At 44.0% G+C, this 14,532-nt stretch overlaps 1 protein-coding gene across 1 annotated transcript in view; it reads left to right on the top strand.

The window, feature by feature from the left end:
- Nucleotides 1-14,532, top strand: part of LOC309340903 (cytosolic phospholipase A2 epsilon-like) — a 39,972-nt gene that overhangs the window by 10,465 nt on the left and 14,975 nt on the right. The window contains exons 3-10 of the mRNA XM_081860098.1: nucleotides 2,796-2,932; nucleotides 4,208-4,339; nucleotides 5,908-5,948; nucleotides 8,308-8,350; nucleotides 10,332-10,386; nucleotides 11,538-11,695; nucleotides 12,398-12,475; nucleotides 13,551-13,588. Coding sequence (XP_081716224.1) covers nucleotides 2,796-2,932; nucleotides 4,208-4,339; nucleotides 5,908-5,948; nucleotides 8,308-8,350; nucleotides 10,332-10,386; nucleotides 11,538-11,695; nucleotides 12,398-12,475; nucleotides 13,551-13,588 — 682 coding nt within the window. The remainder of the gene's footprint in view (nucleotides 1-2,795; nucleotides 2,933-4,207; nucleotides 4,340-5,907; nucleotides 5,949-8,307; nucleotides 8,351-10,331; nucleotides 10,387-11,537; nucleotides 11,696-12,397; nucleotides 12,476-13,550; nucleotides 13,589-14,532) is intronic.

Raw genomic sequence — 14,532 nt, 5'->3', positions numbered from 1 at the left:
AGGTATTGCTTGCATGATTGCAATCAGATTGATCATCAACATACCTGAGAACTGGGAAGGAATGTTGTCCCAAGTCAGCTGGGAAAATCACTGAGCTTTCTTTCCACCCACATGTCTATGAGGCTGCATGCTGCAAAACCTGTTTAGTTCCAGTCACAATTGTCTGCCTCTGAAACCTAGACTTATTCTTACAGGCCTTTTTGGTAATATGGTGCACCTTGGCCCATCTAGACGTATGCTAGTGATATAAGCTTGCTATTTCTCTCCAATCCCTTCCCCATCCATTCAGTGCATCTGCCACACTTCTGAAGGCACTAGTTGTTGATTTGTGGGTGTCACATTTGAATATGCTGTATGTGCTCTTAAAATCCAACACATGTAGACACCAACTGTGTGGTTCATCCCTGGATTTTATCTGGGATATCAGGCACATTGTTTAGGTTGGCATGCTTTGGATTTCACAGGTGTATGGCCTATTCAAATGTCATGGATATATAGCAGGGCACCGAAGCCCAGATGGCAGGAGAGAAAGCAAGGCTGCCCTCTGCCCACATGCAGATTTTGGGAGTACAGAATTCCAACAAGACCATACTAAATTCAGTGAGCATGGATGACATTCTGCAGTCATGTGGGCTCTTGGCTCGCTAAAGATCCAATCAGGGTCTAACTGGGAATGGGGAGATGACCCAACAGAAGTCTGGCCAGAAGAAGAGCTGGCAATGGCTATATAGGAGCTCAATCTCCCTTGGACCTTGGCTGGCTTACCAGCTCCCCTTTGAGCTTATTCATCCTTATCTCTAGTCTCCACAACATCTGCTGGTCATGGATCTTCATCCTAGACAGTCCCCATTTTTCATCCTAGACAGTGAGTCCAGAAGGATACCACAGTCCATGCTATCCACAGCCACCAAGAGTTAATTGAGAATTTGCTCAGTCACACTCTCCTGAACCTTTTCTCAGCATGTCATTCATCAGTGCATGAAGGACCCAGGCCTGAAACCAGATTTAAATGGATCCAGATAATTGATGATATCCAAAAATATCTGGAGTTTCAGGGCAATCACCCAAGAAAGGTATGTTTGTGACCAGCTAGTTGTTGCCTAACCTTGAGGTCCTTGGAATGCTTTTTTTTAAAAAAAATGAATGGAACCACATATTCACATCAAAAGGTATTGATAAACTAATTCCCATAACCAGATGGGGAAGGGGCAGAAGAAGGAATAGCCTTCAACTTCCCTTTCACTCTTAACCAGCTTGTCAGTCCTCCCTTTACTGATCTGCCTCTGCCTGTAATAACTTCAGTTGGGTGCTTTTCTTCCTTCTGAGCTGATGCAACTTAAAATTGCACAAGCATCTAGTGAAACAACTGAGCACAAATCCAAAAGCCTAGAGCCAAGAGAGAGCAATGTGTCAAAAGCCAGATTAAACACATTTCAGTTTAGCAGTGGGAAGATAAAGTGCCTCATAGATGCAGAAAGATCAGACTGCAAACTAATTTAGCAGCAGCTGCAGATAAAGTGATTAATCTCATGAAATCTTATAAAACTCATTACAGAAGCAAGAGACAAAGTACATAAGATGCTGCAAAGTTAAATGGCAAGAGTAGATTCCAATTTCCTTTTTAAAAAACAATTTATTATTGTTTTTCAGTTAAGCAAAGAATGAGGAAAAAACAAAAGCAAAATATCCCTCAAAGTGAAATTTCCAGTCCACGGATGCTCTTTGAAAATACTATTTCAAGCCCATAGATGCTATGAATGAAAGGGTTTCTTGTGATAGTGTTAGAAGTTTTGCTACAGCATGGAGCTAACCCCTTCCATCCCTCCAAATATGGCTTTCCATATAGCTTTGGACAAGTATGATTTCCATGCTAAGGACTTGGTGATTCGCTCTACTCCAGTTCTTTTTGTTAATTCAAAGCAACAGCTTCGGCATCAGGGTTTGTGTTAATTAATTTTGTTTGTTGCATTAAGTATCATTTTTTTGATATGCAGGTGGAAAAATGTATAGGGCTCCTGACATGTGTGATCTCTTGTAATGAATTCCTTGCTATTGTCTGAAGTGCTGTGTAGGACAAACATTCCTTAATCTAGAACTAAGATGTGGTTGCTTTCCGGGAATGCACCACAATAAAGCTCCAGCCCTGCTTGTATAAGGAATAATTAGTACCTCGTTTACTAGCTTTAGCAGTGTCTGTGATGCCATAAAATATAAACTGCTCTGCACTGCACTGAGTGTATTGTCTAAGAGTGATCTAAGGGACCAATTACGTGGGACGTTGATAATGCTGTTTGCAGAATTTTCCTTACAAAAATCGCCAGAATGCTCTACTCCCCCCCCCCCCCGGCTCAATTCCTAATCCAGATTGGGATTTGGGCGTGGAAAATATAGGGACATGAGCTCTTTATCCCTCACCATGAACCCAATTCAGACTGGGGGCACCACTCCTGAAATGCAAATCATCCACATCAGGATTTTTTGGGGGAGGGGGGGGGTGCCAAGTGCTAAAATTCCACCCTGTGCTAAGGTCCCAATTGGATTGTGTTCATAGTACTGGTTATTTCTGCCAGAAAAACCCTGTATTCAACCTGACATGAATATCTGAATTTATATATAATAAGCACAGCTTAAACACTGCACTGATAGTTAAATCCTAAGCATATTTACTCAGAAGGAAGACTCACAGAACTCATTTGGAGTCATTCCAAAATTTAACATGCTTAGACTTGTGCTGTAAATACTTATGAGTTGCATATTGCTATTTTATTGCTAAAAAATCACATCTTTTGCAATAGTAACCCAGTCTGATTGCTACGTGACTTTGTGGATGCCTACTGCTTCAGTGAAAAAGACTAGGACCCAGACCGTGAAGGACAACAAAGACCCGGTGTGGAATGAAACATTTCACTTTAGGATTCAGAATGAAGTAAAGGTAAGGAGCTGTGCCAACGCTCTTAAACAGGAATTGCTACTTATATAGGCAGTCACAGAAGCAGAGGACTGGGAACTGCACAGGTGTCACTTAAAAGCAGGGCCATAACTATTGAGATATCACTATGGAGATACTCCCAATATTTACTCCTCTTCCCAAGTGTTAACATCATACAAATTCAAACAGGACTGTTCTACTTTCTGGGAGATGACACATACATAATATTAAACGGTTAAAAGTTTAGATCAGGAATTACCCCTGGATTGACCTCCTTGGATGGGGATGAGGAACCCATAGCCCTTCAGATGTTGTTGGACTACAACTCCCATAATCTTTGACCATTGACCATATTGGCTGTGGCTGATGGGAGTTGGAGACCAACAATATCTGAAGGGTCACTGATTTCCCATCCTCACCTCTGGGGTGAGGCATGTGTTACTGTGACAAACATCTTCAGCGTAGTGAGGATGGTTATACCAGTCAGGGCCTTGGTTGGGTCTGTCAACAGTTCCTCATACTCGGGAGCAGGGCAAATCCGAGCTGGATGAAGGTTAAGTTCACAGCTGGCACTAGGATAAATTGAAGTTGTTATCCCAGCAAGGGCCCAGGAAAGATTGGAAGGTTTATATCCTCTTAGGAAGCTCCTCTGTTTTTCTGGTCATCTTCTGGAACACAATTTGTCCTCCTTTGGCTTCTCCCTCCTAGCTGAGAAAAAACCCTGTTATTGAAACCCTACGGCTGTTGGATAAGCACCCTTCCACTGACTGTGGGTGTCTTGCTGGACTATCTGCTTTTGAGGGGTTAGGAGTAAAGAGGGAGAGTCTGGATCGAGGGGAAGAAGGTCCAGAAAGGGGCAGCACAAGACATTCTGATACCTGAGGCCAAAGACCCATTTGAAACTGAATGACCGTGGATTGGCACTGAATCCTTCAGCACTCGTGGTGGGACAATTTTATTCACTACAGCTGAGGGCTGCAGTCTGGTTTAGGAGTTGCAGGGCAAGCCATGTGGTGTGCATACAGCTCAGTCTGCTGACACCTTTCTATTGCTTCCTGTCCACCAGTATTTGCCACCTGAAGTACTGCCTCACTCTGACTATTGGTAGGGCCAGCCCTGAGTTCAGGTCTGGGGTGGGGGACATCAGACTGCTCAGTTGTGAGCTCTTTGGGGTCTTTGGTGCTCCTGGAGTCCCACTCCTCTTCCTTGGATGAGGTGCCCCTAGAGAGAGAGGCTAGTCTATGAGAGGTTCTAAAATTCTTCTCTGGATTTCTCTAGAACATTCTGGAGCTTAAAGTTACTGATGAAGATAAGCATACTGCAGATGACCATCTCCTCACTGTTTTCTTTGATGTTTCTAAAATCCAACTTGGTGAAACAACCCGCCTGAGCTTTCAGCTGAATCCAAAAGTAAGTACTGCAAGTAAAAAACAGGCTGTGGAAAACAAATCCACATTTCTCTCAATTTTCAATGAAGTTCCCTTTCAGCTATTAAGCAATGGCACCATATAAAAGAATTACGCTTGCTTTGAATACACAGACAACAACAAAAGAGTTTTGTGGCACCTTAAAGACTGACAAATTTTATCATAGCATAAGCTTTTGTGAACTAGAGTGCGCTTCATTAGATGCATGAAGCGCACACACACAAACACATATAAGTACATGGGTGTAAAGAAAAAACAATAATCTAAAGGTTGGAGTTAAATGGCAATGGAATGGAAAAAGTATAGCTTGATAATTCTGTTAGTTTAAAATTATGCAAACCTACCCTTCACAACAACTGTGGTTAGTTATTTTAGCATTACCTAGCTGTGACAATATAGTGAGATCTTAAATATATGCAAAACGAGCTCAATGACCCTTCACAGAAGCAGTGGCTGTTGATAAACAAATCACCCACCTATAGAGGATTACATATTTCTGTTCTGACCTAACTGAATAGATCTGAACATTTTGACGCTGAATACACCAGTGATTCCCATATCAAACTGTTAAGTATGAACAGTATGTGTGTTTCTTTAAACATCTGAGTCCAGTCCAGACAGGGCAATGCACACCAGGACCCAAACCCAAAGAGTGCTAGTCACATTCAAGTCCCATTGAATTAAATGTGGCTAATTGTTTTTGACTGAAGTTAAAGGGATTTGAGTTCTATATTTTTTCCCCTATTGGGACTGCAGCCAAAGCTGCTTGGGCATCACCAGTGCTCCCATGTGGTATGGAGAGCTAGCTATCTTGGGACATAATCGGGCAAGGCACATCAGCACGGCCTTTTGTTAGTAGGAGCCCATCTACCCCCTGGTCAATGGCTCCCACAGTGTAGCCTAGGGAGAGTTGAAGAATCTTTGCCAAAATGCTCATTTTTAGGGGAAACTGCTTGCAAAGATGTGTATATTAGTAAAAACTGCATTAAAAATGTGTTTATTAGCAGAAATCCACACTAAAATGCCGACAAATTTCCAAGAGAGCTGAAGAATCTTTGCCAAAATGCTCATTTTTAGGGGAAACTGCTTGCAAAGATGTGTATATTAGTAAAATCGGCATTAAAAATGTGTTTATGAGCAGAAATCCACACTAAAATGCCAACAAATTTCCAAGAGGATTAAAAAATAATAATCACAAGTTTCTGCAGAAAAGTGGAGAACTGGATTTATGACTGGAAAGATGAGAAACTGAGAAAACCAAAATGGTCAGGTCCTTCCATCCCTAGCTACCTCTGAGGTGACTTGGCTTCTCAGTCCTGCCCCCTGACTTCCACTCATTGAGGGTGGACATCTGAGTTGCAGAAGCAAATTATAACCCTGGTTGGACAGGTTTCTAGCTCCTATGGACTATTATGCTCCTAGTCTTCCATAGCATGAATGTCCACAACTGAGGGCATGGACTCCCTTCACTTAACTAATGGGTGAAGTGGGCTTATTATTCAAGGGAATGTGTGAACATGCTGTCACTGTTTTTGCTTTTTAAACTTTCAGGGTAAGGAGGAACTAGAAGTTGAATTCACAATGGAGAGCAGGTAAGAACAACTGTTGTTGCACATACCATTAACAAAACTGCCATGCAAAAAATAAAATAAAATGCAGCATTGATAAAGAGCTTGCCTTGTATCTCTCTTGATAAAAAACCTTTAATATATATCTAACTAGGTATTGCTGACGGTGTGTATTCATATTCTGTTATTGGGGATTGATCTGAAGGATCGATGTGGTATAACAGGGGCTAATATATTGATGGGGATATAGTAGCATTTGCTAAAGGGCTTCAGCACTGGCTATTTATAGGGAGGCTATTGAAGGCCAGGAATATTTCATCAAGGAGACTGCATGATAGAACTACTGCTTTACTGTTTCATCTCAGTCGACAGATGGAGAAACATTGTGACTGGATGCTCCATATAAAACTCCTTGCATACAGAAAACTAGAGATCAGGGAGAAGAGTTCCTGCACAGCATGTGCCATGATATTCCTGATCCAGAGCCTTGCATGTGTTTCCCAACTTTGGGTCTCCAGCAGTTTAGGACTACACCTCCCATCATCCCTAGCTAGGAAGACCAATGGTCAGAGATGATGGGAATTGTAGTCTGAAAGCAGCTGGAGATCCAAGGTTGGGAAACACTGCTCTGCTGCATTTTATAGGGCTCCTGTACAACCAGTCTTCTCTGTTCACTTCCATGGAGAGATAACTGTGCATCATTCTTGTGCATACATCTTCTGCTTTTATCTAAATGAATGGAAAAGCTGCTCTTGTGGGTGGGGAAGCTCTGTGTGGGCACCAGAGCTGTCATATGTGTAAGTATGGTGTGGAGAGATGCCAGTGAGAGACAGGTGGCCCAGGGGTTGCCTCTGAGCGCACAGCTACAATTTGTAGCATATGCCAGCCATGCGCTCAAGTGTCGTCCACTATATGGTTGATCCCAGGAATGGAGATTCGTCTCATAATCTGCTTGTCCTGATTCAGGTAGGTAGCTGTGTTGGTCTGACACAGTCAATATATATATAGGTAAAGGTAAAGGTACCCCTGACCACTAGGTCCAGTTGTGACCGACTCTGGGGTTGTGGCACTCATCTCTCTTTATTTGCCAAGGGAGCTGGCGTATAGCTTCCGGGCTATGTGGCCAGCATGACTAAGCCACTTCTGGCAAACCAGAGCAGCGCACAGAAACGCCGTTTACCTTCCCGCCGGAGCAGTACCTATTTATCTACTTGCACTTTGACGTGCTTTCGAACTGCTAGGTTGGCAGGATCAGGGACTGGGCAACAGGAGCTCACCCCGTCGCGGGGATTCAAACTGCCGACCTTCTGATCGGCAAGTCCTAGGCTCAGTGGTTTAACCCACAGTGCCACCCGCGTACCTTAACACACACACATATATATACATATATATTGTCCAGTATATTATTGTCCAGTATATTGCCTGGCGTGCTCTGGTCCATGGGGTCACGAAGAGTCGGACACGACTAAACGACTAAACAACAACAACAACATATTGTCCAGTAGCACCTTAGAGACCAACTAAGTTTGTTCTGGGTATGAGCTTTCGTGTGCATGCACACTTCTTCAGATACACTGAAACAGAAGTCACCAGACCCTTATATATAGTGGGAGGGTGGGGTGGGGTTTTTCTCAGGAGGGTAGTAGGAGATGGGTGATTGACTCAATGGGTATGGTAAACCTGTTGATGACTGTTAACGACTGCAATTAGGCTTACAGGAAAAAAGCAAGGGATAGTATGCAGATGATTAGCATGTTTAGCATATGTAATATGCTTGTTCTGAGTTTTTGTTACTCCAGAACTTGATGCAATTGGTTTAGCCAGAAGTTCCACGTTACTTGGAAGTCTGCTTGTTTAATTGCTTTTCCAGCTTTCCTTTAGGCCCCTCACACTGTTGTGTCCTTTGGAATGAGCATTTCAGAGAGCCTCCCCAGTTCCTGGCATCTCCCCCTCTCCTGTTGTTCACTGTCTTGGGCGTCCTCCTGAGCTCATACCCCTCCCCGCACTGGAAAGGACACCATTCTTCGGGGAGGGCTGCAGAAGGTCTCAAGTTCAATCTCCAGCATCTCCAAGTAGGACTGGGAATGCCCCCTGTCTGAAACCTGGGGAGCTGCTGCCAGTCAGTACAGACAATATTCAGTATTAGGCAGCTTCCAGTGTACCTGAAGAACTCCCAGGCTGAGGCAGGATGCTGCCCATGCTGGGGATGGCATGTCCCTGCTTGGCCTGGTTTTGTGAATATTTGGCTGTGCCAAACAAGTTGTGGAGTCACTAGGAAGCCGCAAAAGACACAGCTGCTGACAAATGAGAAAACAAAATACAAATAAAATGCCATCCTTACAGCTACTGGAAAAGTATCATTTTCTTTTCTTTTACCTTTCAGCCCAGATGTCCCAGAGAAGATATTTACTAATGGAGTTTTAGTGGTAAGTTTATTCATTTTGTTTCTTTATCTGACCAAATAGTAGAGCTTAGGTCTAGAAAGTGCTGGCACTCAAATTCTGCATACCTAAACACAACTTTCCTGTGCATGACAAGCTGGAACTGGAATTTGTACTACTTAGCTCTCCCACTCAATTCCCCCAAGGTGAGGAAGCTCAGACTGGAACAGAGAAGCTTGGTTGCAGTTTCCACACTCCATCTCCAATTCCACCATCAGATGAGTGCCACCAAGTGGTAAAAATCAAAGCATGCTATACCTGCCACCTTCATATTGAAGCTTCCTAAAACTGAGATTGGGACATGACAGTTGATTTAAGCTTCTCTGTGCCTAACATTTTCCCCTGCGCTGCCTAGCGAATTTAACAGACTCCAACATGTGCTGGCAGAATATTCATAACTATAAAACCGTGTTACATTCTTGGTACAGGGGTGAGGAACTGCTGAGCTGCGGGGTGTTGTTGGACTGCAACTCCCATCATCCCTGGCAATGAGCCATACTGGCTGGAGGTTATGGGAGCTAGATATCAACAGCTTCCCCCATTCCTGCCCTAATGGATATTGCCAGTAGTTTGACAGAAGAGAAATCCTTGCAAAGGAACCTACAATTTGGGCTACTTTACTAGTCAAGCAAAAGATTGTGCTTGGCAGCCCCTCATTTCTCCCAACAGGTCTCCTGCTATCACCTTCCTAATGATGAGCTTAGACACTGCTGCTTGAAGGTGTTCAAGGTGCCTTCAAGGAGCAGTCTCTAACCCTGCCCCAGTCTTTCCCTAGAGAAGAGTGGGTGGGTGAGAGTCTTCTTGCCCAAGGGCTACTAGGCAAAGGAATGCAAGATGCCTTTCTCCAGAGGCATTCAAGCAAACCCCACCATTCTGGCCTTTCCTGCTCTCACAGGTTTGGTCTTGTGTGGCTGAGGCACTCCAGGTGCCTTGGAAACAACCCCCAGCCTTTCTCCTACCTTAGAAGATGGGATCACTGGACAGCTGTAGAGCTGATCTTAAACCACCTCTGTAGGTTCAAAGTTGGCATAGGCATGGCCCATTGCTCACCAGAAGGTGGCGACAAGTTTGTCACTAAAGCAATCCAGAGCTTTACGTTTGTTCCTTCATTGGCAAAATGCTCATCACTATGATGGGCAGATACTGTATCTGCTTTCTTTCTATTCTCGATTCCAAAACCATTTCTGTGGTAGTGGAGACGGAGTCTGTATACTGCAAGGCAGTCTAGAATTCCTTTCTTTGGGGTTGGGCCATCTAGTATTGGAGGCAGGGGGCAGGATTTGTTTCCACGGTAATAAAGTCCCCAAGTGCTGTGGTAATATTTTTTTCCATAGGTGTGAACATCCACCAATAAATTCTGACTTACCCTGAATTTTGTTCCTTTCCTAACAGTCTTTCAATTGCATCCTATTTACTTGGCTCATTGTGGATGAGCAAATAATTCATTAAATTTATAAGAGAGATTACATTTTATGTAATGCTACATTGCATATACAGTGGTACCTCTGGCTGCGAATGGGATCCATTCCGGACGCCTGTTCGCAACATGAAAAGAGCGCAACCCGCACCAGCGCATCTGCGCACGCATGGGTTGCGATTCACTGCTTCTGCACATGCTCGTGACGTCATTTTGCGCGTCTGCGCATGTGCGAGCGGCGAAACTCGGAAGTAACCCTTTCCGGTACTTCCAGGTTGCCGCGGGACATTACCTGAAAGATCGTAACATGAAACAAACTTAACATGAGGTATGACTGTAGTATTCAGAGAAGCCAGGGTTAAATCTATCTGAACACATAACCTTTGACCTGGAAGGTTTAAGTGTGGGGACTGGCTGTGGCTAAAATTAAGCCCAAGTTTATTACATTTGCATCATAATAGCACCTTACATAGCAAAACCAGGCTGCGGCATAAAAAATCTATATTAGTTCTAAATTCACTCTTTGATTCTAATTTTTATCCTTTACAGGCACGCGAAGTTGCCTGTTTGGAAGTTCAAATAGATGGGGGAAGAAGGAAAACAGGTAGGCAATTTTTAATTGGGGTTGGGGGAGTGCCTTAGTTCAGTGGGAGGGCAGTGGTACACCCAGTTCAGTCCCTGGCATCCCAAGTTATTGTTGGGATAATCTCCTGTCTGAAGCCCCAGAGAACTGCTGCCAGCCGGGATGAACAATAAAGAGTTGGATGGACCAATGGTGTATGGCAGCTTTCCATGTGTATATGTAATATAATAAAATAAGAACTAGCTAGTGTTTTGTCGGCCTCTCTGCAAGCTAGCTGGTGTCGCCTCCATGCCTAGTCTTTACTGAATTGCTGTGAAGTCATAGAACATTCATGACCATTTTAACTGTAGTCCTATTCAGGCATTATGCCTGAACACAAAATCTCCACACTAGTACCCCATGCTTCTCTGTATCGAGCAGAGAAAGTCTGCAAGGGGGGATTTTACTTAACATGAGTAGAACCCTCTATATCAGTGTTTCCCAAACTTGGGTCTCCAGCTGTTTTTTGGACTACAATTTCCATCATCCCTGACCACTGGTCCTGCTAGCTATGGATGATGGGAGTTGTAGTCCAGAAAAAGTTGGAGACCCAAGTTTGGAAAACATGGCTCTACATGATAGGGAAGAAGAGTTTGGATTTGATATCCCGCTTTATCACCACCCGAAGGAGTCTCAAAGCGGCTAACATTCTCCTTTCCCTTCCTCCCCCACAACGAAACACTCTGTGAGGTGAGTGGGGCTGAGAGACTTCAAAGAAGTGTGACTAGCCCAAGGTCACCCAGCAGCTGCATATGGAGGAGCGGGGACACGAACCCAGTTCACCAGATTATGAGTCTATCGCTCTGAACCACTACACCACACTGGCTCTCTGCTGACCCTGGCAGGAAATAGCTTTCAATTCCTTTCCCCTGATTCCTTCAAAATCTGCTGCAGTGGGTTGGAGGAAATCTGAGTACTGCCTCCTTTCCCTCTCTTGTGAGGGTTCTTCTCTATTGCAGCGCCATCACTTCTGCAAACAGGAGGTGACCTTCCATTCGCAAAAAGGGTACAGTGGGTCCCAGGCTGCTTCCAGCATCTATAGCCTATTTATGAAAGCCATTTTAAATCAATTTTTTTTGGAGGGATTATTAATATATAGATCTCTGTATTGCTCCCCCCCCACCTTTCTGTAGAAAGAAAATTCACTCTTTCCGTGGGAGGATCCCATGAAGAAGCTCAAAACCTCACATTGCGCACCTGGCTTTGCCGTGCTGCTCCTGCTAAATTTCACTACATCAAATATAACCAATCAGAATTGGATATTGAACTGCCGAGGAGACAGCTTCTTACGGTATGTTGGGGTTTTTTTGTCTCCGTAATAAGGCTGAGGGGAGGCTGAGCCACAGACATTTGTTAGGTAGGAGCCAGGAAACACCAGGGGTAAGAGCTGAGGCAGTGAAGCCAGAGGACACACCAAGAGGCACCATAAGTCAGTGCTGAGCAAGACTATCCTTGCCAGCCTGTACTGGAAACCTTTACAGAGAAGCCCTTCCTGGTGAAGAGAGCCATGGCCAGTCTTGGGCGGGCCAGGACATTTCAGTACAGTAACTGGCAACTCTTCAAGTCAGTTGCGGAGGAAGGGGTTTCGGTACCTAGGATGGCGGGGGTGTGATACGTTGCCAGTGGGGGCGTGGCACGTCACATGTGGGGGGTGTGGCATGTCACCCATGTGAGCTTCCCAATGGGGCGGTGCCCACCTGTGAGAACATCACAAGGGGGTGGCGTCCGCCTGAGTGAGCATCATGCCAACGGGGCGGCACCTGCCCACCCGAGTGTCCCAAGGGGGATGTCACCCCCCCAGGCTGGCACCTGGGGCACACCTCCCCCCTGCCCCCTTCCTCTCCCACTGCTTCAAGTGCCCAGGGAGACACTTTACCCTCATGGTTTACTACCAAGCACCTGGTTCCTAGTTCTAGCCTCAGAAGCCCATGAAAGAAAATATCAACTGCTTTAGATGATTTTCTCCTAGTGATGAATTTCATTTTATATGCAGGCCTCCTCAGAGACGAATGAGTCAGCAACTGTTCCCCTGAACACTCTTCCTATCAAAGAACAAGTGACAATACCACCGGTGAGACTTCCTATTGACTTCTAGGGACACCCCCCCCCGCATTAACACTTTTTTCAAATAATGGGACAATATTGAGTGTATTCACACCAAGAAAAAACACCCCGTGTTAACTCTTTCTTGTCATTCACTTGAGGTAAAGCTTTCCTATGAATGTGGTCCACATTGTCTGATTTATATTTAGCTAGAGTCTGAATTATGTTAATACTTTTGGCACCAAATGCAGGGCACATGGATAAGAAAGTTTCACAATTTCCTGCCTGCCATAAATTATGGTTTAAACTAATCCATACTTTCATTATCACTCAAACCAGGACAGTTCATATTTATTTAATTTGCTTGATTGGAAAACAGACTTTTTATCTCTCCCCTTTCTCTCTTTACAAATGAAGATTTGTAGTTATAAAACTGCTCTTATCCCAAGTTCATGCTCATCACCCAGTAGATATTTTATCTATTACCATCACCAATTTTTAACTTCATAATAAGGACCCAATTGGTTCTTTCATTATTTGGGCCATTGTTTGGGCCATTGTATCAATGCATTGTTTTATTTTGAGATTCTGATCTACTTAAAAATACAATTTTGGGAATGCAGGTCCAATTTTGCATAGTTAAGAGGAAGATGGCAATTACCTACAGTACATGTATTTTGGGTTACTTTTGAGGAGAAGTAAAACCACATAGGAATTTAAATACTTTCTGGAACAGACAGAAGTGAATGCTCAAATGTCCCTTGGTACTTAAAAATATATCTTCAAGCTGAACTGAACTGAATGTATCTCCACCCAGCATTTGCAGAACCTTCTGTCCACTAATGAAGGGAGATCATTTTTGCATCTTTCGGGGTTTTTGCCACCCAGCAGTTACTTGTATTTCTATTTAAGCAAAAGATGGGAATAATCCCTTAGCATCTCATTAAGGTGTACATTTTCCAAAACAAATGTTGACCCAAACTTTGGCCTCCCCCACCAAGCATCTCTTTTTGGGGGGGAAGGGTCTTCCCCCCAGACATTCAAAATTCAAATGTAAACATTCAGTTCATCCCTCATGTATGTATTTTTTTTTTATTTTCCAGAACAAAACATTTGATTTGAGTGTGAAGTCAAAAGATTGGTAAGAAAACCTCTTCTAAACCTGAGCCTCCCCAGTCACATGTATTTCCCCTCACTCCTTAACTACTTTGCTTTTATATGGCATCTCACAAACCTGCGAGGGTTTGAATGTCTGGCTTGAGGTGAATTAACACCAAAAACCATAATATGTGGATGTAAGAAGCACATGGGCCATCAAAGCAATTTGATACCAAGTTTTTTAAACCGTTTGTTGTCCAGGTGATCTGCCTTGAGAAACAGTTCTTAAGATGCTTAGCAATTATGTGGACCAAATGAGACACAATCCAACTGTTATGCACTATGATTTCTATACGTTTAAGCACACTTATTTACCTTCTGGATTCTGTCCATTGCATTTAAGTGTGTTCAGATTTTAACAAAACCACATTATGGGCATTGCTCAGAAAACATTGCTCACCGGAATCATATGCTCAGTCTTCCCTCCCCTTTCTTTTTTCCATAGAAACCTTGAGCTTGAGCCTCCACTTCCTTGCCTTTTTATTTACATCCTGCTTATACAGCCAGCACCACGCACCTGGTCCAGGAGGTGGCACTGCTGTCAGATTCCTCCTCCTTGGTCTCCATGTTGCTGTTGTAAAACTAACCGATAGGGAAGAGGGTGGAGACGTAACTTGGGTAGAGCAACAGCATAAAGTTAAGGCTCATCCAGCACACAAAGCACATGACTTCTCCCAAAGAATCTTGGGAACTGTAGTTCAAGGGAACTGTGGGGGTTGTAGCTTTGTGAGGGGGAAACTATGGTTCCCATGATTCTTTGCAGGGAGTCATGTGCCTTAAATGTACATTTGATGTGTTGTAAAGGTATGGTACGGGGACATGCGTGGCGCTGTGGGTTAAACCACAGAGCTTAGGGCTTGCCGATCAGAAGGTCGGCAGTTCGAATCCCTGTGAAGAGGTGAGCTCCCGTTGCTCGGTCCCAGCTCC

The sequence above is a fragment of the Podarcis erhardii genome, assembly GCF_964252035.2.
Source record: "Podarcis erhardii genome assembly, chromosome: 1".
In the NCBI taxonomy this organism is placed as follows: Eukaryota; Metazoa; Chordata; class Lepidosauria; order Squamata; family Lacertidae; genus Podarcis; species Podarcis erhardii.
The sequence above is the reverse complement of the archived record's forward strand: the minus strand, read 5'-3'. Positions and strand labels throughout refer to the sequence as shown.